Below are 22,706 nucleotides of genomic sequence, written 5' to 3' on the forward strand. Positions count from 1 at the left end.
TTATTGGTGGGTTAGGAAAATGAAGAATGTGTTGATGTATCTTCCTATGATTGTGTAGACAAATGAACTTTCATTGATTGTATTCGATTGGTCTGCAGAAGCCTTTACCTTCACTATCTATTTACAGCTTGCAAAGAATTTGAAAAAGACAAAAGTAAAACTTAATCAATTAATGAGACCACTGATAAACAAAACGACAATCTGTGGTTAACTTGTGTGGAAAATTGTCTTGGTCTTCACAGATTAATTCTTTAGCTGCTAAACACAATAGTACTTTTTCAGGGACCTGTAGATTTTATTCTAATTATAATGTTGATTATCTAGTGTCAGTTTTAAGAGCATTCTTTGAAAATAAACTCTATCCTTCAGAATGGTGCAGTGGTCTGTCGTGCGGGTGGTGAAGAGCAGCTTGACTTAAATCAAGTCAGTTCTTCTGTGAAGTTTTTTGACTGTTGTAAGGTATGCCCCAATTTAAATTTCAGTTTTTGTTATAAGATGCAGATCTACTTTGAGATCCACTTTACAAAGGAAAGCAATTAAATAATCAGTATAAAGCTAAAAACATTTAAAAGTAAAACATTTAAAACACATAATTTCATTAACTGGGTTAAATAAAAATTGCATAGCATCTTTCATATTGTGCACTCCATAATTCAGAAACATTGGTTTCAATAAACATCTACAATTATTGTACAATACATGGCACACAAAGAGAACATGCGCTAATGTTTTAACAGGAACCCCGCAGAGGTTGCACAGTCTGAATTCCAGAACCACTCGCATCCATGTACCCTTAATAATTTTTAATGGCAGAATAATTCATCAGAACAATGAAAAACATGACATACACCATGATTCAGGTTCTACCTTAGATATAATTCAGGAGAACTCTCAAAGCATATAGAAACAATTACCTCCACCTTCCTTTTTTCCTAGAGACATGCATATCAAAATCCCTCGAATTAATCTTAACACTGTGTTTTAAAAAAGAGATTCAGGGCTGGACGAGACATTGCCATTAGCTCAACCTTATTCATGTTAAAATGTTGTAGTGGGTTATTGAAGTTCATAAGAAACAAGTTGGAAGTCCTATTTAAGTCGGACACCTTGTGCATAGTAAGCTCCTAAAAGGCTCCCTATTGCCAAGTGAAAGACTGTGCCACCAAGGAAGGACGGCAGCTAACCCCTTAACATAACTGCACAGGAGCCCCAATTCTATATGCAAGACATCAATCGATGCAAGGGCATGTCCATAACACATTTTGCAAAGTGTTTCCTCCTCTGATTCATAGAGAAAATTCCGATATTTTATGTCCGTTGTTTCAATCGCATAAAGTAACGTTGGGGGAATTTTTACATTTTACACAGCCAGTATATGATTAAAGCGTCTGTGGCCGACTGCCTATACAATGTCAGGAATGCATTTGTATGTGTCTTCAATTTTACAAATATATGCGTTGTGTGTTTTTTTCACAGAAAGATTGACAGAAAATATTTTACCCAAATTGGATATGAATTTACATATTCTAAATCCTCAGTGCCTAATCTCCACTTGCAGCTTTTCAGCTTTCTTCCTTCTTTGCCATAGAAGATCATCACTTTGCTCTTATTGATATTCTTTTTTAAATAGTGACTATCAGAAAACGTCTACAAGCACTCCAGGTGGCTCTGAAGTACCATCTGGCTTCGGTCCAAGATAAAAATGTCATCTACATAAAAACCATGAAATTATATTACAGTGAACTAACTTCGGGGCATCCTCACCTGATGCAGTTAGAGTCAATGGTAAATCAAAAATATAACGAGAAAATCATAAAAGGGCTAACAAGCAGATTTGTTTAAGACCGTTGTTCATCAGAATTTTAGATAATAATCCACAGTCGCCCCCAAGAAACACATGCCACCAGGTGGTAGAATAAAGGCGCATATTTATACTCTGCGCTGAATTAGTGTCATTTTTTTTACGCTAATTCAGCGCAAACTTAACTCCATATTTATACTTTGGCGCTAGACACGTCTAGCGCCAAAGTTATGGAGTTAACATCATTTTCTGGACGTGAAAACTTACCTTGCGTCATTGAGATGCGAGGTAGGCGTTCCCGTCCAGAAAATGACGGTATGGCCCTTGCGCCATATTTATCCCCGTGCTAAAATCTAGAATGGGGATGGGGGCCTTAAATAATGGCCTAAGCTTGCTTAGTGCCATTATTTAACGCCTGGGTCAGGGCAGGCGTTAGGGGACCTGTGGGCCTTTTTCCATGGTCAGAGACCATGGAAAGAGCCCACAGGTGCCCTTTGCTGGCCCCAGAGACACCCTCACCCACCCCCACCGACACCAGGAAGACACCTAAGGCTGGGGGACCCCATCCCAGGTGGGTAGAGGTGAGTATTGTTTTCTTTTTTGAAGTGCCATGGGGGGGCCCATGGGCCTAACTTGGGCCCCCCTACATGACACTGTGCCCAGTGGCCGTGCCCAGGGACTTATGTCCCCTGGGCATGGCCATTGGGTTGGGGGGCATGACTCCTGTCTTAACTGAGTCAGGAGTCATGTCCATGGGGTTTTAACATCAAAAAATGACGCTAGTATGGGCAGAGGCATTTTTTTTTTGCCTCTGCCTGTACTAGAGTCATCCTCTGACACTAAACCCCTAGTTCCCCTTACGCCTCCTCCACCCGGCTAGCGTCCTTTTCTATGATGTTAGCCAGGCCTTGCCGCCGGCTAGCATCATACCACAAATATGATGCCCGGCCTGCGTCTTGGTTAGCGCAGTTCAGCATCAAAAAGTATAAATATGGGCCAAAGTGCGATAATGAGGTTAAGCAGGTGCCCAGGGATTTTTAAAATTCTGAGCTTGCGCCAGATGGTGGCATGGTCTACACTGTCAAAAGCCATAGAGAAACAAATAAATGAGAAGTAGACCAGCATATTACTTGCCACCACACATTGCTCCAATGTCAGTTGGAGGGCTGTAATGTTATCTAGAGTAGAACTGTTAAACTTAAAACCAGCCTGTTCCAATGGAAGGATGTTATTGGCCTCCATTCACACTTAGGATATGGCTTAGCAGAATCTTAGCAAACCTTTTTCCTATTGAGTCAAGATGTGCTATTTGCTGGTAATTATTAGGGGGGCCGTAGAGCCCTTGTTATGTAGTGGCAAGATAATACTACCCCTTGAGGACAAAGGAATAGAAATGCAAAGTACCTGTGTGTGAGGGCACCCCTGCACTGGCAGAGGTACCCCACGAACTCCAGGCCCATTTTCCCAGACTTCGTGAGTGCGGGGAAGCCATTTTAAGAGTGCACTGGGCATAGGTCACTACATAATGGTAATTCCGAACATTAGGCATGTTTGGTATCAAACATGTTGGAATCCTACCCCAAGGCTTTTGCAAGCATTGGTTGTATGATTCGATGCCCCCTGGGGGCTCCTTAGAGGACCCTCAGTATTGCTATTTCAGCCTTCTGAGGTTTTCCAGGCAGCCCCAGCTGCTGCCACCTCACAGACGGTTTTCTTCCCTCCTGTTGCTTGAGAAGCTCAAGCCCAGGAAGGCAGAATAAAGGATTTCCTTTGGGAGAGGGGTGTTACACCCTCTCCCTTTGTAAATAGGTGTTTCAGGCTTGGGAGGGGTAGCCTCCCCAAGCCACTGGAAATGCTTTGAAGGGCACATATGGTGCCCTCCTTGCATAAACCAATCTACACCGGTACCAGGGGTGGTGCTCAGAGCTCCTCCAGAGGGTCCCTGAGTTTTGCCATCTTGTATTCCAAGTTGGCAGGGCACTCTGTGACACACAGCTTCCTGAGTAATTCTCCAGTGGAGTGGGAGCCTTTGTCATAGCGCTGCGTGAGCCTCTTCTGCAACTTTCTTGTCCCTGTGCTGTGGGACTCCTATGTGTGCTGCCTGGTCTTCTGGGGGCTCTCTGAGTTGCTGAGGGGCCCCCTCTGACTCTCCTTCTTGGGTAGAGTCCACCTGGTCCTTCCTGGTCCCCAGCAGTGCCATTTTCCACTAACCGCAAGCTTTGTGTGTGCCAAGGCTTGTTGGCGGACCCCGATGACGCAAACCCGACTGCAATCCTCCATCCGGCGTGGGACACCACTTGCATCCTCCAGGAACCCGACTTCATCTCCTTGGGTGCAGTACTGACTTTTCTTATTCACCGCTGGTTCTCCTTTTGCACCTTCATCCGTGTTAGCAGAGGGTTCTGCTCTTCCTGGACTCTACTGTGCTTCTGTGCTTCTTGAGCTTGGTCCCCTTCTTCCACAGGTCTTCTTGTCCAGGAATCCAGTGTTCGTGTCTTGCTGTCTCTTTTGGGTTTTGTATAATTCTTCTTCTCGTTTCTGTGTAGTGACTTGGGAAACTACTGTGATTTACTCCAATTTTCCTGGTCGCTAGGGTGGTACGTACCTTTGGGCTTTTCTAGTACTCCCAGCTCCCCTCTACACTCTACACTTGCCTAGGTGGGGGGCCGACTTTTGCATTCCACTTAGTATATGGTTTCTGCTCCCCTAGACCCATTTCTAACTATTGTGATTTTCACTGATTGCACTGTTTTCTAACTGGTTTTATGCCTATTTTTGCATACTAGTGTATATAATTTGTGTATTATTTACCTCCTAAGGGAGTATAGTCTCTATGGTATTTTGGTATTTGTCTCACCAAAATAAAGTACCTATTTTTGTAACACTGAATATTTTCTTTCATGTGTGTGAATACTCTGTGACTATAGTGGTATTGCATGAGCTTTGCCTGTCTCCTGGATAAGCATTGGCTGCTCAGCTACAGCTACCTCCAGAGAGCCTGGCTTCTAGACATTGCCTATACTACCCTAATAAGAGATAACTGGACCTAGTATTAGATGTAAGTACCATAGGTACCCACCACACATCAGGCCAGCCTCCTTCAGCATCTTGTGAGCATTTTGCTCTCAGTCCACACAATGCAGTTGCTGGTACACAGCAGGGGATGTCGTAAATGGCTCTTGCCTCTCAACGAGACTGCAGGGTTAGGGGTGGCAACCCTTTTGCTCGTAGGTGACTGAGTCACTCCTACTCCAGTTAGAAGCTGTCAGCCCAAACCTCCCGGCTCTCTAGCAGTACCTCACCCAAACCGTAAGTAGTAAAGGTGATTTCTGACAGCATAGTGCATGCACTCTGGAGACCTCTCAGGGAAGTCGTGGTGTAACAAATCTTACCACTTACATTAAATGCATGTACTGCAATGAGTATGACAATGAGAAATAACTGAAGCAGAATGGTGAGGATAAAAGTGGTAAATATGAAAAACATCAACATAGTGCAATAACATGAAATATTCAATTCCTAGTAATGAAGCCTAAATCCTACCCTAAAGTGAGAGCTGGGCATGATAAACTTAAACTGCCAGTACAGTGTCCATGAGAAACAACCCCAATCCAGTTACCTTGGGATGAGATCGGCCCATTAGTCTCTGGATCAGGAACCATAGAGACACAATGCTGAGATTCGCTGCAAAGCGGCGTGGAGTCGAGATTGTGTATCCTGGTGGAACCCCCTAACAACCTTGGTCTTGAGAGTGGTTTTTATAGGGCACGGTATTGTTTGTGCAGGAATCCTGATGCGAGTATGTACCTAAACATCAGATTGTGTGTGCAAACGTATGTCAGCAATTACATACAAAATACCTGATGTGTTCCAATTCTGTTCTTGTCAATGTAAAACAAAAAGTGCATGATGACATTACCCACGTACATCACTGACAATGATGCTTTCTTGGAATGACACTGATTAGGAAAATAAAACATTTCTCTAAAATGCACGCATTTGCAAGTAGTCCTAAAAGGAAATAAATCATTAAATAGAATAAATCAGAGTATGATAAATAGGTCAAAGGGGACTAGGTAAAAAGGGCAACAGGTCTGCAAGCTAGAAGCTAAACTATCTCCTGTGCCCAGGCAAGTAACTAAAATGTACAAATGACATGAAGTTTGAGACAGGAGTCAAAGGGTGTTGTGGCCTCATGTTCATCCCCCTGCACCAGTTTCTTTAACCACACTCTGGATGCAAAGGTCTGGCATTTAAGAGTATCGGGATCTTGGTAACCGGGAGTCAAGCTTACAGCACCTCAAGTAACTGAGTCCAGATCACGTTTTATGGTTGCAACTTGCACCTTCGGAAATCAGTGGGATATGTTTTAGGAAAATGTTCACCAGCTAGCATGACACTGAATAAGTACTTTATTTAAGAAAGTAAATTTAGCACTAAAATGAAGGAATACTGCTTAAGAGAGATTTAAAGGAAGAAGTGCCATGTTATTTAAGAATTTTAATTCCTTTATAACAAGCTGCAAATTTACCATTACCATGCAGAAAATCTGCACCAATGTAGTGTAGTTACAAATTAAGCCACATGCATGGACGTCCTTTAGGGGGTCGCCAGGGGTCACAGCTGCAGCCCCTGAGTTGCCCCTTGCAAACCCTGGATCTGCCTTTGTGACTCCTGGCTTCAGAGGTGGTATATTCAGTGCCAGAAAAACAATGGCAGCTCTCCCTTACAGATGTTGGTTAGAGCACCATTTTCCTTGTTTTCTGCCAATTTTTTATTACACTAATATGGAATATTATTTTTAATATTTACTATTAGTGTAATTAAGAATGGTTTACAACTAGCAGGAATATGACCGTCTCTGGCAGTTAAGGTAAGTTAAAAATGCTTTTAAATGTTTATTGTATGTGTGCTTGTGGTGAGAGTTTGTTTATGCAAGTGACTGTGTATATATATGTATGTGTAAGCATGCATGTGTGAGTGAAAGCAAAGGTTAAATGGCATGTGATGTCACTCCCGCTAACCCTGGCATTTTTGGAAGAGGAAGCCACACCCACATCATGAACCATGCTTCTAGAGATATCTATTGGTACTTCTAGGTATTTTTAGTTGTCTGGATTCCTCATTGTCCAGTAGAATTGTATCTAAAAAATGCCACATGATGTGGGTAAGTCTTCCTTTTCAAAAGGATTGTTTCTTGTTAGGGATTTCCAGGCCCAAGTAGGGTTCTCATGAATTGCAACCATTTAAGGGTAAAACCCCTTCTGCAGCTATTGCACCATTTGTGTGTTTTTCTTGGTCTGTGCACAGTATCTGTGGGGCATCCACACAATCTATAGGACAATGGAAGAAATCTGCTGGATCCTAGAAAGAATCACTTGGATCGTGTATACAATCTTTAGGGCCATTAAGACATTCTCTAGGTCAGTGGTTCCCAACCTGTGGTCCGGGGACCCCTGAGGGTCCACGAAGCATCCTCAAGTGGTCTGCGACTGCTTTGAAAATTTTAACAATTAGGTCCAATGCTTCCAGTAATGACTCAGTGGGGGGTCCCTGGTTTCCAATAATGATACAGTGGGGGTTCCCGGGTTCCAGTATTGATAAAGTGGGGGTCCACAGAAGTCAAAAGGTTGGGAACCACTGCTCTCGGTCCAAGAAAACAGTCTATTGTATTCTAGAAACAACTTGCTGGACTGTAGACGCAATGGGACCAAATCACAATGGTATTTATAAGTACACCTTCACATACTTGTACATCCCTTTGGGAACTAACTGGCACCAAATCCCCAAATTTTCCAACTGAGTAAAAGTGCAAATATGGTACTATCCTTCCTATTTGTGCTAATGTAATGAATTTGGATTTTAGCTGAATTTTCCGATTTTAGGTGTTTTGGGCAAATTCAGATAGCCATTTATAAGTAGTACTTCATATCCTCATAAATGCCTTTGTGAATTGACTCCAAAATGCCCAACACTCAATCAGTAAAAGTGCAGAGAGGGTGTAGTCCTTTTTTATTTGTAAAAATAGTATGTGAATATTGTTTGTATATCCCTAGTTTAGATTTTGGGCAATTCACAAAGGAATTTAAGAGTATGTGAAGTAGTACCATATGATTACTAGTTCACATACTCTTCAATGCCTTTGTGAATTGGCTTCAATGCAATGGACTGTGGATAGAATCAGTAAGGCCATAAACAAAATTTAGAAAACCGCAGACGCAATATGGAGGACTTAGGACGATTGTAGAAAAACATCAGTACGACCATATAAAACTGATACAATCATGGGGACGATCAGGATGGCTTAGATAAAATCACAGGGACAATGAACACAAATCATACGACAATGGTGACAATCTGTAGGCCATTGGAAGCAGACAGTAGGATCATGCACAGGATATACATATATATATAAATATATATATATATATATGCGATCATAGACACAAAGAAGAGAATCATGGGCAAATTCTGGGCTTTAGGACCAAAAAAAAAAAAAAAGAAAAGAAAAGAAAAAAAAAAGATATATATATACAGATAACAAGGACAACATTGTTGCAATCACAAATAGCATGTAGAGAGAGAACATCAGCATAAAGACATTGATGGACTAATAAGGGAACCTCAGCCTTCGAAAAATGGGGCAGGAAAAACTCCTAGACTTTGACTCAACGTCTCTTTATAGCTATCAAACTATGGGGCTGATTTAGGTCTTGGACGACGGGGTTACTCTATCACAAACGTGACGGATATTCCGTCTGCAGTATTACGATTCCATTATATCCTATGGAAATTGTAATATGGCGGACAGAATAACCGTCTTGTTTGTGACAGAGTAACCCGTCCGCCCAGAACTAAATTAGGCCCCATGTAGAATCACATCGGCCTTCTGCTGGAAGCCTGCACTAGCGCGCTTTGTGAAGATGGCCGCCTAGAAGTTAGGCTCATCTTTGGGAGCAGTGGATGATAGGCCTGAACAGAGACTATACAGACAGTAGAGGAACACATTTTATTTTCATAAGACCAACTCAATGAAAAACAGCAAGAGGACACCATTTTTATTTCTAACTTTTTTTACAAGTTGCAACTGTTTATTTGTTTCTCTTACAAGTTAAATATTACACATAGCTGTCGCAAGGTATACAGGTGTCAGAAGGCAGGTGCTGTGTATGGGGAAGAGGGTAGCGGCGGCACAATACTTTTGCAAGCAAAAGTAAATCAAGTATTGTGGTGCAGAATGAGAAGAAGAGGCTCATGTCATTGCGACCTCCTGGGGTATAGGTGCAGCATGGAGGATAGAGGGGATGCTCTGTTTATGCAACAGTCTCCTTGGCACATATCCTGCACTAAATGTAGTGACTCCTTCCCGCATCGTTCAACCAAACCTTCGGGCCCATTACATGCATGCTTCTCTCTGCTGCAGAGTTTTACCTGTGCTGTGTGTCTCACATAAATAGAAATTGTCCCTGCCCGTTCATTTGCATGTAGATGTGGCTGGCTATTTTAATCCAGCGGGCTGAAATGTCTTAAATGGCATGTTTGGCAAATCATAATAATTTTTAACTTGACCGATATGACAACAATTTAAATTTGAGTAAATGTTATACCCTCAGATCATTAAAACTTTCTGGAGTCACCAAGATTTAAAAGGAAACTTTCACAGTTCTGTCGTGGCAAGAATCGCCAAAGGAGAAGAGCTGGTTCCCCCTGGGGGGCACTCTCCTCACTCTGTAGTAAGGTATCCATTTTGGAATTGCTTGATGTTTTTGATTTCTGTTTCTAGTAAGTCACCCAAAATCAGAAGCATGGCTCACTGCCTTGGATCGAAGCTAAAACATTTACTTCTAACATTATCGTGTTTGACATTTCATTAGGAACCTATTTGTTTGCAGTTTTTGAAACACAAGATTGTGCGAAATGCCTTTCAGATGCAAATATATATTCATACGGTACAAATAATCGCCTTGTTCATTTTGAATCTGCCTGGTTTATATTTTTGGCGCCCCGCCTGAGGAAGCTAAGAACAACTGCATGCCACTAGTCTATTGAATATTACATATCAAAACAATAAATATGGCCCATAGATCAGATCAGATCAGAGAAAGTAAGCTCAGCTGTGCTCACTGAATTACTCTGAGCGACTGACTTTGCAGAATACGGGGACTAAATGTAAATGTAACTATTGCCACGATCACGGAATGACTCAGGAAACATCAAGGCCAGGGTTTGTCACTGCCTAGTGGGCACACACTTATGAACCGTGTAAGGAGCAGGGAATGAAAGGCCACATTGTAACATTGCCAAGGTATTTGATCTGAGCAGGAACCTCAACATTATACCAATGCCAAAAGCTGCTAACCACTGATTTTGCATGAGATCAGGGGCCAGAATGTACCACAATGGAACCTTTGAACCATGTGTGTGTGGATGTCCTCCAGGTCACATTTCACCTACCCATTGATGGTCCAGGGCTCTGCGGGCCCTGACTAACAATGTTAATAACTAAAGACTTTTGGTGGTGTAGGGACAACAAAGCCATCATTTATCACAATCAACATGTTTTTAGTATGCTTAAACGTATCTTAATTAAGAGTGAACAATAATCGTGGTGAACTGTCACTCTCTTAATTAAAACAGTGACTATTGATTTAATTCAATGATGCTTCTCAACACATAATCGCTCCTTTACTTGGGGTCAGAGCAACAGATTTGGTGGCATGCACTTCTGATCTATTACTAATATACTGTAGTATGATTTCTGATCTACCTGGGTACAAAAAGGTGTAAAGCTAAGGTTCACAGAGGGATTTCCAGATCACAGGATGGGGTTAGGAAAGTGAGCCCCAACCCTTAATAAAGCTGGTAGGGACTTTGAAGCTACTTTTTGATAAAGAGACACTGAAACCTCTACTGCTGCTGTAGGCACCTTTTAGCCAGCTCTCAAGTAGAAGGTAAATAAAGTCTTACTACAGCTGGGGACATGTCTAGCTGTACCAGGCAATGCCACTCCAGCTTTTGCTCAATTGCTTCAATGTTCTCTCTGGAGTTGGGAAAGGTGGTTCATGGCACCCTACTGAATGGAGGAGGCCCATTAACAAAGTGAAACAATCTGTGAACCTTAAATGGACCAGAAGAGTGAGTGAAAAGTCTGGCCAGTGCTAAACTAGCAACTGTACTATGATGTAGCACAATAGTATGATTGAGCTGCATACCACCCAAGTGCATCTCTGACACCGCTATAAGAGAAGAGTAGATTTTGAAAGCCCTACTACCTTCCAAGACAAATGTAATATACCACTCAGCCAGTACAAGTGGAGCAGGTTGTACTACTAGTGAGTAAGCTCTCTGGTGTAGCTTTAAACAGAGATGAGACAAATTATACTACTGCTTCAGCAAACCTCAGAACTAGCCCTGGAGCAGTATATCAGACAGGCTTGATACACATCGTGTCCAATGGGATCACTAACTTACCTGTAGGAGCAGGTGAATGCAATCACCTATTTATTGATGTGCAGAGACACTTTTGATGTCGCACATTGTGATAAAGGGCGAGACAGGTGAAACCACTGCCAGGGATACGCCTGTACTCGCACCTTGATGTGCAAGGATGAGGGTGAAGAAGCTTAGTGCAAACTAAGAGTGCCTGCCAGAAGAGACATGTGTTGCTGAGCAGATGCTTGGAGGAGAGGTATCCTTTCAATTGTAGCTGCTCCTTATGCAAAAAATCCACAAATGCTGCCATCTTTTATTGTGGATTGGGGGCACTAGCATGCACTTGATTACAATGACATATAGCATACTTAAAGTTTACAAATCTTTAAGAAATATATTTTTCATTATGTTATAATTTTCTTTACCCTAACATCAACTCAAACTCCTAAAAATAGTTTTTGGTGCTAATTTATCTTAGAAGCTGCTGGAAGATGAATCGCTCTTGGCGACAAACTGTGACATATCCAATGATAGTGAATAGGTGTGTGACAGGTACGACCCAGGATGAAGCAGGAGGATGTCATCACTGTGATGCAGGATTGGGCGTTGCTAGTTGAGGACCAATGGTAAGAAGGAAAGCTCTCAGAAAACACGTCTTTTGATCTCAATCTGGCTGTTTAAAACCTTAAAGGTAGTAATGGTGCAACTGACAGACTGTATCCCACTCCGTTCCTTGTCTTTCTCTTCACATGAGACTGGTGTAATCTATCAAATCAGGCCGTCTTTCAGCGGTACCTTCACTGAATTTTAGATTCTGTCTGCATGCCTCTCTGTTCTGAAGAGAGATTCCCTTAGCTACGCTCCATATCACACCCACTCGCTCTTACGGATTCATTCATTTCTTCACTCACAAATTACCTTGATTTTCATCTACTTTCTTCTTGTCACACATACACACCTTATGTTTAATGTCTCTTTATACTATGTGTCTGTTTCTCATTATTTATTCTGTTTTCCTAATCTACCTCGTTCCCCATGCAGTTTAATACACACTCTTCCACCTGTCAAGCTCAATCTCGTTGAAGTCTCTCAACAACTATATTTCTTCATTTCCCACTGTTAGAATATCTACCTTGTATTTTAGTAACGTAGCCCTTCTAACCCGTCTTTCTATCCCTAGATATTATGCATATTCCTAATTTTCCCCACACTATTGTTCAATTAGTATACCTTTCTAACCCTACTTCACATTCAGTTGACCCTCCCTCTACATGTGCCCCATATCACCACTTCCCTCGTTGACCCCTCTGTCTATAACTCTTCTCTTCAGGTTCAAATCCCAATCCCACTTTTCCCATCCCCAACTTTTGATATCTCTTACCATACACCATCATTTATTTTTTAATCTTTTACCCTTTCTTCGTACATCTTTTATTTTTGGTATAAAGCAATGGTGTTTGTAGACGGGGGTCTTTTTTACGGCCACATTGTGTCACATTTTCACCTCTGTCTCAAACGCTCTGACATTGTCACAAATTCATAGATTCATCTCTGTCATTTTCAGTTACATACAACATACTTTTTGACACGTTCACAGTTAAATACACATACATATCACATGATTGGTAGTTTGCAGATATCTATGTTTTTAAACATGAATATTTTAACACAAATGTATTTAGGGCCATATTTATAATTTTTTAGCGCCACATTTGTGTCATTTATTGACGCAAAAGCGGCGCAAACTTACAAAATACAGGGGCATGTTTATACTCTGTTTGCGCCGATTGTGCATCAAAACATTTGACGCACATTCGGCGCAAACCTTGCCCCATATTTATACTATGACGCCCGACCCCGCGGACGTAAAAAAACCTCTGTGTGCGTCATTTTCTGGATGCGGGAAACCGCCTTACGTTAATGACATGCAAGGTAAGCGTTCCCATCCAAAAAATGACTTTAAGCCCTGTCCGCTTAATTTATACTCCTGCGTCATTTTGACGCACAGGAGGGGGCGGGCCTTAAAAAACAGCGCACAGCCTGATGTGTGCCATTTTTCAACACCTGGGTGAGGGCAGGCGTTAAGGGACCTGTGGGCTCACTTCCATGGTCTCAGACCATGGAAGCAGTCCAGAGGTGCCCTTCCCTGCCCACTGGGAGACCCCCTGCCACCCTCACCCACCCCTGGAGGACACCCATGGATGGGGGGGGGACCCTTCCCTGGTAAGTACAGGTAAGTTGAGGTAAGCATGATTTGTAAAAATTTTTTAAGTGGCATAGTGGGGCCTAATTTGGGCCCCCTATATGCCACTGTGCCCAATGGCCATGCCCAGGGGACAGAAGCCCCCAGGGCATGGCCATTGGGCAAGGGGGCATGACTCCTGTCGTTGCTAAGACAGGAATCATTTCAATGGGGGTTGTGCATCAAAAAATGGCGCAAGTCCGGTTTGAGCCATGATTTTTGACTCAAACCTGACTTGCACCATTTTTTGACGCACAACCCCCATTTTCCCCTATGCTGGCGCTGCCTGGTTTGAGTCATTTTTTTTTACTCCGACCAGCCCGCAGCGCCGGCTAACGTCAATCCTTAAATAAGGCGCCGACATGGCGCGTAGGAATGCCATTAGCCGGTGGTAAATGTTTTGACGCAAACCAGCGCCGGCGCTGGTTTTCGTCAAAAAGTATTAATATGGGCCACAATTTTATTTTGTTTCCGCCATTTTTGCATCAAAAAGCGGGCAAATGCGTCGCTAAAAAAAGTATAAATATGGGCCTTAGTGCTTTCATACATAAATGTATTAAAATAATCACATTTCCATACACACATATCTACCATGATCACAGCTATCTGCACACTTGCATGTGCATACATACATGGTTGACATGATCACATCAATGTATAAACATGGTTGGCATTGTCACAGATACATACCTGTTTGCATACATGAATTGGTGGCAGATACATACGTATGACATGTGTGCACTCATATGTTCATGTAAGCCACGTTCAGTTACACACATGCACGTCTGACAATGTTTTTTCTGATACAGTCATGTGTATGAGACTTGTTGGTTGCAGATATATATGTAAAACACTAGTCTAACATTGAAACACAGTTATGTGCATACATGCATATAACTCTGCTATTGTGATGTTTACATACATTCTTTTGTGACATGGTCATTGTTCCATATACGTACAGCAGTGAGACCACCACAGTTACATACATACATACATACAGGTCTTACATGGTGCGAGTGGCATATATGCATGAATAATTATAGCTGCAATCACACACATGGTTTACATGGCCTCAATTATGTACATGCATGTCAAACACTTACACGTCACGCCTATGCAATTCTGAGTCATTCATAGCTACATACATGTTTGATGTGGTCAAAGTGAACACCTGCATAGATGTCTCACATGACAACAACAACATATTTCCATGTCTGACATTATCACAATTATGTAGATGTCTGATTTGGTTACAGTCTGAAATGGGCATAGTTAAATACATACACACCTGACAAGCTACAAACAGTCCTACATGTCTGATGGTCACACTTTACAGCTACATGGGCAAGGTCACAAATACATGTATTCTATGATGACAGTTACATACATTTGTCTGTGACATGGTAAGGTGCACAAACCTGTTCCACCTACATACATGCACCCACATATATGTTCGTCATTATTAGAGATACATATATACATGTGACATCAGTTCTTCCACCTACATTCATTCCTGATACTCTCATGGATAATTACATACACACTCTCAAAGCCTGCCTGTTATACAGCACAGAGCATAGTTTTCTGTGTAACCAACCCTACGCATTCCCTGCACTCACTGAATTACTAGGTAAATGTCTGCAGACGCAGCTGGGTGAAATATTTCAGTTTGTGTTGGTCTGGATGCGGGATCTACATCTCCCACCAGAGCAGCCACTTTAGCCACTTGCCCTTCTTTGTTCTAAAGTCAGTCAGATGGGGGTACACATAGATGACAGGAGGAGGATTCCACAGCTATTACACATTTAACATTATTAGGCAATGTATTATCACTTTACTTAGGAAAGGGTCATTGCCTTCCAAATAAAAATGAAACCAAAGTGAACCCTAAAGAAGGCATTATGAACTCCTTGCCAAGGGACAACAATGCCTGGTGGGCAATAAACAGGCCAGAACCCTCACTCAAAACTCAGACTGGTTTGAAACCTGCTATGTGGCCATCCGCTAACACAGGACAATGGTAATCTGTTACAGCCACTGGGGCAGAGACAAGTCATACATAAAGGATGTTGCTGCAAGGAGTGAAATGGGGGACACATCTTTGGTCAATCTCACCCAATACCCTCTATCTCTGTCTGTAACATTATAGGAGGGAACATGGACACATGCGTTCTTCTTATCTGCAGGCCACACTCTGGCCCTCATGGAACCAGGGCCTGGGCGATTCTCCATGGAACCATTAACTCTCAACTTCATTGGTGCTGATACCTCACCCCACAGCCTTTGATCAGATAAAAGGTGAAAGACACCCACATATGCCTCGGATTGCAGCGAGTCCTCTTCCCCTCACCAGAGGCCACTGAGGCAGCTATATATATTCTTAAGAGTGAGATTAAAATGCCAAGGGCCAAACCATCAACCAGAAAGTCTATGAAGACAGACATGCAGCTGGCTGTCCTTTCTTCGGCAGATGACAAAGGGTGATGTAATTCCATTTGGTTTTCCAGGGGTCAGAACTTCCCGCCCTGTTCTCCTCAGCCAGTTAACAGACAAATCGCCCTTTTTCCTGGAGTCTTTTTTCTATGCAGAAATCAGTCATGATCATTCTGTCCCCTTCACATTCTTCTGCATTTTATGTTCCACTAGAGGAGACCGATTCAGTGCATACTTTCGGTCCTCAGAATATTGTGTGACTAGGGTCAGTCCTTTATAAGAGCCCAATGCCCTGAAACACCCTGCAAATAACATTCAAGAACCTACGACCCCTAACATCATCTTTCTTGCATGGCTACAAGGGCGGGACCGCTGCTCTTTAAGAATCGCAAAAGACGCAGTGATTTTGCCAGATGGGGTGAGAGGCATCAGCCAAGAGCATACAGATTCAAAGAAATCCCAAGAAAAAATTAAATGTCTCGTCTATCATTTTCAGCCTAATAAAGGACAGTCTATCCTCTGAAAACTATCAGAATCGAGCCCAAAGTTTCATGGCCACCAGTAGCACGTTCAAAAAAAAGGTCTAGAGTAGAGAAGCAAGAGAAGAGTAGAGGCAGCAAGGATTCTCTGGAAACCGGGGTTGGGATAGAATCCATGGAGTGATGTTTGCAGGGGTTCTCAGCCACAGTGAGGCAGAATGCGATCAGTTTCCTTGGTATGTTTGGTGATATGTTAATGAGTTTCCTGGTACCTCTCTCCCTCTCTGTGGAGTACCAAGAGCTATGGAAGAGAAGAGGGAAGTCTTGATGATTCCTTCAAGGCGACTGGTGTTGGACCCTCAGGAGGCAGCCTTACTCCAGATAGATGTCCTCAGTAGGACATGCATACTCCAGGTGCTCCTGGAAATATTCCTGGAAGGCTCGGCTAGGGAAGAAAACAATGGTGTTACTTTCCTAAACTCAGTTACATGGGAAATCAATAAGTACAAGTAATATTTGGTAAAACCAGTTTGTAGTGTGTGTTTGATCGGTTGGTCTGCAGTGTGCAGTCACCCACATTGTGCTACCAATAAAGTATTACACGCATTAGTTTATTTTTTATTGTCGTGATGCAAGCCATGATTGGTAAAGATCCAGAGCAAGTTAAAAAAAAATACAATTATATTACTTCCATGCCTACGCTTGCACTTGAACCCAGCCAGAATTCCCTTCAAGTTGTTTTGCATGATACACGGACATACACAAGTAAAGTCTACATAATTTATCAAACCTCCTGACTACCTCCTGCACTTCAAGAGATCTGAAGAGTAGTGATTCACCCCTCGTGTAAAATCCTGTGTTCCAGACTATCTTAGGCCACAAAAAATCTTTATAGGGGGTTAGCACTTCCGCATGGAACTTTCTGCCTCTGGAACTAAGAAAGATAACCTCTCTCACCACCTTCAAGAAACCTCCCAAGACCCACCTTTTCAAACATTTCTTGGGGTAGTCCATTGACATGAACATTCCCTTTCCTATTAAACTGAATCTACGCTCTCTCTGAATTAATGGCTTAATGCAATTTTCTATTACACCAGTTAACTCTCCCCTAACTTTTGCTTTGTTATGGGAAAGCATTGAGAGCTTCAGTAACTTCACTCATTGATCTATGCTCCCCTTATGTTTTGTGGATTTTTTAAAATGTAACTGCTCAGTTATCCAATTAAAATGTAGAGCATCCTAATATTATGTGGCTTCCGTGCCCTATAAAAATGTTCAGCTAAAAAAATAAAAGGTATAACTTAATCATGCATTGAAAGTTACCTTTACCCATTAAACCCACCTAGAGGCCTATAGTAAAGATAAGATAGCCAGTATGGGCATATAATAGGAAAGTACCAGACTTCAGTTCCACAAGAGAACAAGAGGTTTGGAAATCCTCCAAACTGAGCATATTTTGTTAATCCCATTTATCACAGTATCACATAATTTTGACTAATTTTTATGTCATAGCCCATGACAACACATTCATCATAGACTCTTTTTGGAACCTCATTACACAGGTACTCATGGAAACGTACTAGCTGAATTAGCAACAAGAAATGTATCCATACAATAAAATGTATACAATGAAATGTGAATAATCATCTTTGTAATAGCCATATCAAGCTTAGCTATCGCAAACACCTAGAACCTCATAAGCTACTTGAAAATCATAATTTGCAGTAAACACTGGAAACTCACCACACTACCACCACTACAACCATACTCTGGAGAATTGCTTCGGTCTTTGTTTTGTTCCATTGTGTACGTTTATTTAAGGTTGTCACATGCCAACAAAATTACCATTAAAACATCAAATTAAAATATCTAAAAATGTAAAATGCAGTACAAAATGCTATTGAAATTGAATTTTAAAATATTTCTATGCAACTTCTGGACATTGATTTAGCATTTCATCAAGTTGAATACAATCTTTAACTTACATAATCTTCTATTTAAGTATAGTTATCATATTTGAATATATATATTTTTATATATATATATATATATATACACACACACACACATATATATACACACACACACATAAATATATATATATATATATATATATATCCGCATTTCTGTAACTGTGCAAATCAGTGCATTTCTACTAATATTTTTATTAGTTCTATGGCCAGAGAGGTACAAAAACAGAGTGTGAGTGAGAGTTTCTACCCTTTAAACACACATTGAGCATAATCTGTCCTCATAACGGGTATATGTCCAAACTCTATTAAAATCCACTACGTGAGCTGCCCCATCATTAGCACCCTGCGCCGGACATCTTCTAATTTTTATAGACAATGGGTATTTCCAGGGCATCCCAACACCTAATACCATTAAAGAGCAAGAGATTAGACTCTCTACCATAGTTCTTTATCTGAGTCCTAGTTGGTCCAAAATGTAGACTCTAGTTGTAACCAACAGGCCTGGCGGTACTTCATCAACAACATTTTTATGATGTGCCTTACTGTTCCCTCATCTGCCAAATCAGCTTTCTGTGAGCAAGATGAAAACCTCTCATTTATATCTTATGAATGTAATACTTTTTACAATCCTAATCATTTTTATAACACATTTTATTGTTTCTTCTAAATAGCAAAAGAACGTCAGGAAAGGCATGTTTCAACATTTATTAGCATTCTAGTTGGTTCATGGCAACTTGAAACCCCAACTCCCCAAATCTCCAGTTCCACAACCATCTCATTCTGATATATTAAACACATTATTTCACATTTGCAAAAGTACTAATTTCAGCGTCTAAAGACCATGCAATCTGTTGGAAGGGCTCCAATGCAATATGCCTATATTGTGTCCAGTCACTCCAGATTTTTTTATGTTCTTGTGGGTAGACTTGGGGCACAAAGACCGGTGTTTCTAGGATGAACTTTTTACCTGCCAGCTAGGGAGGGGTGGCTGGGATCTTTCCACCCATGAGCATTGTCTCTCTTGGCATGCAGTGAACCAATCTACCATAGTGCCATTTTGTAACAATTACTATTAAAGTCTAAGGTGGCATGTAAATGAGTCATCTTGGGGTTGCCAGGGAATGTCCAACTCAGCCTTTATTGTTGAGAGCACACCCTCCCAAAATGTAGCCACCACTGCGCAACTCAAAATAGTGTGTAAAAAGTCACCCTTGTGTCAACAAACATCAAAGGCACACTGGCAAAGCCACCATCCTCACGCTCCACAATCTACCTTGAGTGAGGTACTTTCAGTGTAGAAAATTTATCTGGATGAGCCTGAATGGTGACACAATAGTCAATTACCAGAGGACAGTGTGCACCTCCTGTCAGTCATCATCTGTCAGTGGACCCACGTCTCCCACCCATGACTCCTGTAATAGAGGGTAAGAGTCAGGGGAGATCTTCACCACTGTCCTATGAATGTATGAAACCCTATGCTCTTGGAGTTCTCTTTTCAGAAGTTTGGCCTCCACTAGGCTAAAATCAGGACGATCTTTCAACCCTTTTATTTGTGGCTCAAGAACAGGTATTTATAAAACTGGCTATAGTGCAGTTTGAACTCTTCCTGCAAGATCGTAAAAGACTTCATCATTGCCCCTGATATGACATCGGCCATTCTAGGTATCCCTGTGGTGTCTCACTGTTGGAATCCCAACAACTCTTCCACTTCTTCGAACCAAGTCACTGCCAACAGAGTGGTCTCCCTGGTCAGTTTGTTTTCATCCCAGGTTTTTGAGGGTATCACACCATAGTTTGAGCACAAGGTCAGCAGGTAGTGGCAGAGGAAGGGAGCCGTCCTCCATACAGCAAGTGCAGCAGCTGTACCTCATTTTATTGCCAATTTCTCTGATTCATAGACTGAATCTCTGGTGCCGAACCACCACTTGCTTACAATCGTCAGGTGTGCTGCCGTATAGTAGGAGGTGATGTCAGCTGTTGCTCTGCCCCCATGGAATGTGAACTTAAGCCATTTCTGCATGGCAATGTGAGGTCTATTGTACTGCCAAAAAAAAGTCTTGAGTTGTCGAGTTGATGCTTATGAACCAGGACTGGGGAGTGTCTTGGTGTTAGTTTTATTAAATAGTAGATGTTGGACATTGGTTTACTTGTTGAGACAGGCAAAACAATACTCAAGCAGCAACCATAATCTTTGTAAGGATGAAACAAAAGCAAAACCCCAAACTAACCTGTGCTTAACCCTCTTGTAGCTTGGCACAAAACCAGTCAGGCTTAAATTAGAGGCAATGTGTAAAGTATTTGTATGGCACTTCAAACAGTAATAAAGTGAAAATACAACCCAAGAAAAATCCCAAACCAATTTAGAAAAATAGAGTAAAATATAATAAATTATTTGACACGAAAACAAGAAAAATCTAATCAGTAAACTATAGATATGCAATTTTAAAGATTACAGGCTACTAAACTGCCTAAAAAGCACAATGTGCCACTTGCAGTCATCTGGACGTGCAAGACAGGTGAAAGTCACAAGTTCAGGTTGATGAAAATGAAGCACAGGCCAGTTACAGGGACCAGATTAGTCCAGCCGGAAAAGTTACCTACAGAGTCCAGCACAGGGTTCAGTTTGTAGTGGACGGGGCTGCGAGGAGCAAGGAGTATGTTGCAGATGATCACTGATGTAGCGTGAACAGCAGGCTGGAGATCCTGGATATTAGCCCTGTAGCGCGAAGATCCTGTCTGGCATTGCGGACAGTTGTTTCTGGAGTTTCGAGTTGGTCACTGCCAGCTGTCAATGCTGTAGCATGAAATGCAGATCTTGCACTGCCAGGAGTGGTTGGCAGATACTGTAGCATGAAAAGTCGGGTTGGTGGACACTGTGGGTAGCAAGATCTTGGTGTGAATAGGCCCCTTCGTGAAGAGCCCAAAACGTCAGGATTTCCCCTTTTGGTTGGAGAGAAGCTCAACTGAGGCCACACCAAGGGTTCAGGACCTGATTGGCACCTCTTGGAGGTCAGGAACTCACTCCAGCAGCAGGCCACAGAGTAGCAGAGTATCAGGGCAGCAATGTCGGAGTCCTTCTGGAAGCAAATCAGCACCTCAGCCATCTTCTCTAGCATCCACAGGTCCACGAGTGTACTTGGGTCTAATATTTACACCTGGCACCCATTTTAAAGTAGAGGATGTTTCCAAAGAATTACAATTGAAGTCCTTGAAGTTTCCTGCCACCCCTGCCCTGGCTCCAAACTGGTTGCATGAACAATGCAGTGGTAACAAGACCTTTGTTTGAAGGCAGGACACAGCCTAGTCAGTTGCAAGTGGGGCTGTGACCAGCTCTACTCCACATCCTGCCAGTCGGGGGCCCATCCAGGCACATCTAATCCCTCTATTGTGTGACAGTCTGGGAGGAATAAACAAACTGGAACTGCCAACTACACCCAGTCATGTGACCCAGGAACAGGCTGTAGTCACCACAGGGTAAGGACAAGAAATGACAACTCTCTAAAAGTGGCATTTTTAGAATTGTGACCAAATCTGACTTTATCATTAAAGAGGGCTTTAAATTACAATTCTTTAGACAACAAACTCAACATTCCTACCTGCTTTGAATTGAAAGTTATCACTTATTAAATGTAGTAAGTTAACCCAGTGTTATCCTTTGGGAGAGGTAGGCCTTGCAGTAGTGAAAAACAAATTTAGAAGTTTTTCACTACCAGGACATGGGTAAGTTAAAAGTACATGTCCAGCTTTATAAATACACTGTACCCTGCCCCATGTGCGGTTTAGGGCTTACCTTAGGGGTGACTTATGTGTAATAGAAAGGCCTGGCAAAAGTTTTATTTCGCCAGTTTGAAATGTCAATTTAAAACTGCATGCACAGGCTACAGTAGCAGGCCTGAGACACGTTTAAATTGCTACTTGAGTGGGTGGCACAACGAGGACTGTAGGCTCACTAGTAGCTTTTACTTTACAGGCCCTGGGTACCTATAATACCACTTTACTGGGCACGTACAAGGACAATAAAGATGCCAATTAGGTGTAGGCAATTCTACCATGTTTAAAGGAGAGAGCACATTCACTTTAGCACTGCTTAGCAACAGTAAAGTACACAAAGTCCTAAGGCCAACAAAAAGGAGTTCAGCAAAAATGGAGGTAGAAGATAGAAAGTTTGGGAGAAGACCACCCTAAGGCTGTCAGGTCTAATACATGTCCCACCCCAGCTGAAAGAGGGGAGAACTACCCAACCTGCTGGGAGTCTTCATTAATACATGGAAGAACTTGGAGAGACCATCAGTACTGGTGTGGTCTGACCCAGGATGATGTTTCACTGTAAAGTCCATTCCCTGTAG

At 42.1% G+C, this 22,706-nt stretch overlaps 1 protein-coding gene across 2 annotated transcripts in view; it reads right to left on the reverse strand.

Moving 5' to 3' along the window:
* Positions 1 to 12,636: 12,636 nt before the first annotated feature.
* MAPK8IP2 (mitogen-activated protein kinase 8 interacting protein 2) overlaps positions 12,637 to 22,706 on the reverse strand; it is a 237,283-nt gene continuing 227,213 nt past the window's right edge. For both annotated transcript variants that reach the window (XM_069229474.1, XM_069229475.1), the window contains exon 12: positions 12,637 to 16,832. In XM_069229474.1, the coding sequence (XP_069085575.1) occupies positions 16,760 to 16,832 (73 nt within the window). In that variant the 3' untranslated portion in view covers positions 12,637 to 16,759. The remainder of the gene's footprint in view (positions 16,833 to 22,706) is intronic.

Source organism: Pleurodeles waltl, chromosome 4_1, assembly GCF_031143425.1.
Source record: "Pleurodeles waltl isolate 20211129_DDA chromosome 4_1, aPleWal1.hap1.20221129, whole genome shotgun sequence".
NCBI classification, from domain to species: Eukaryota; Metazoa; Chordata; class Amphibia; order Caudata; family Salamandridae; genus Pleurodeles; species Pleurodeles waltl.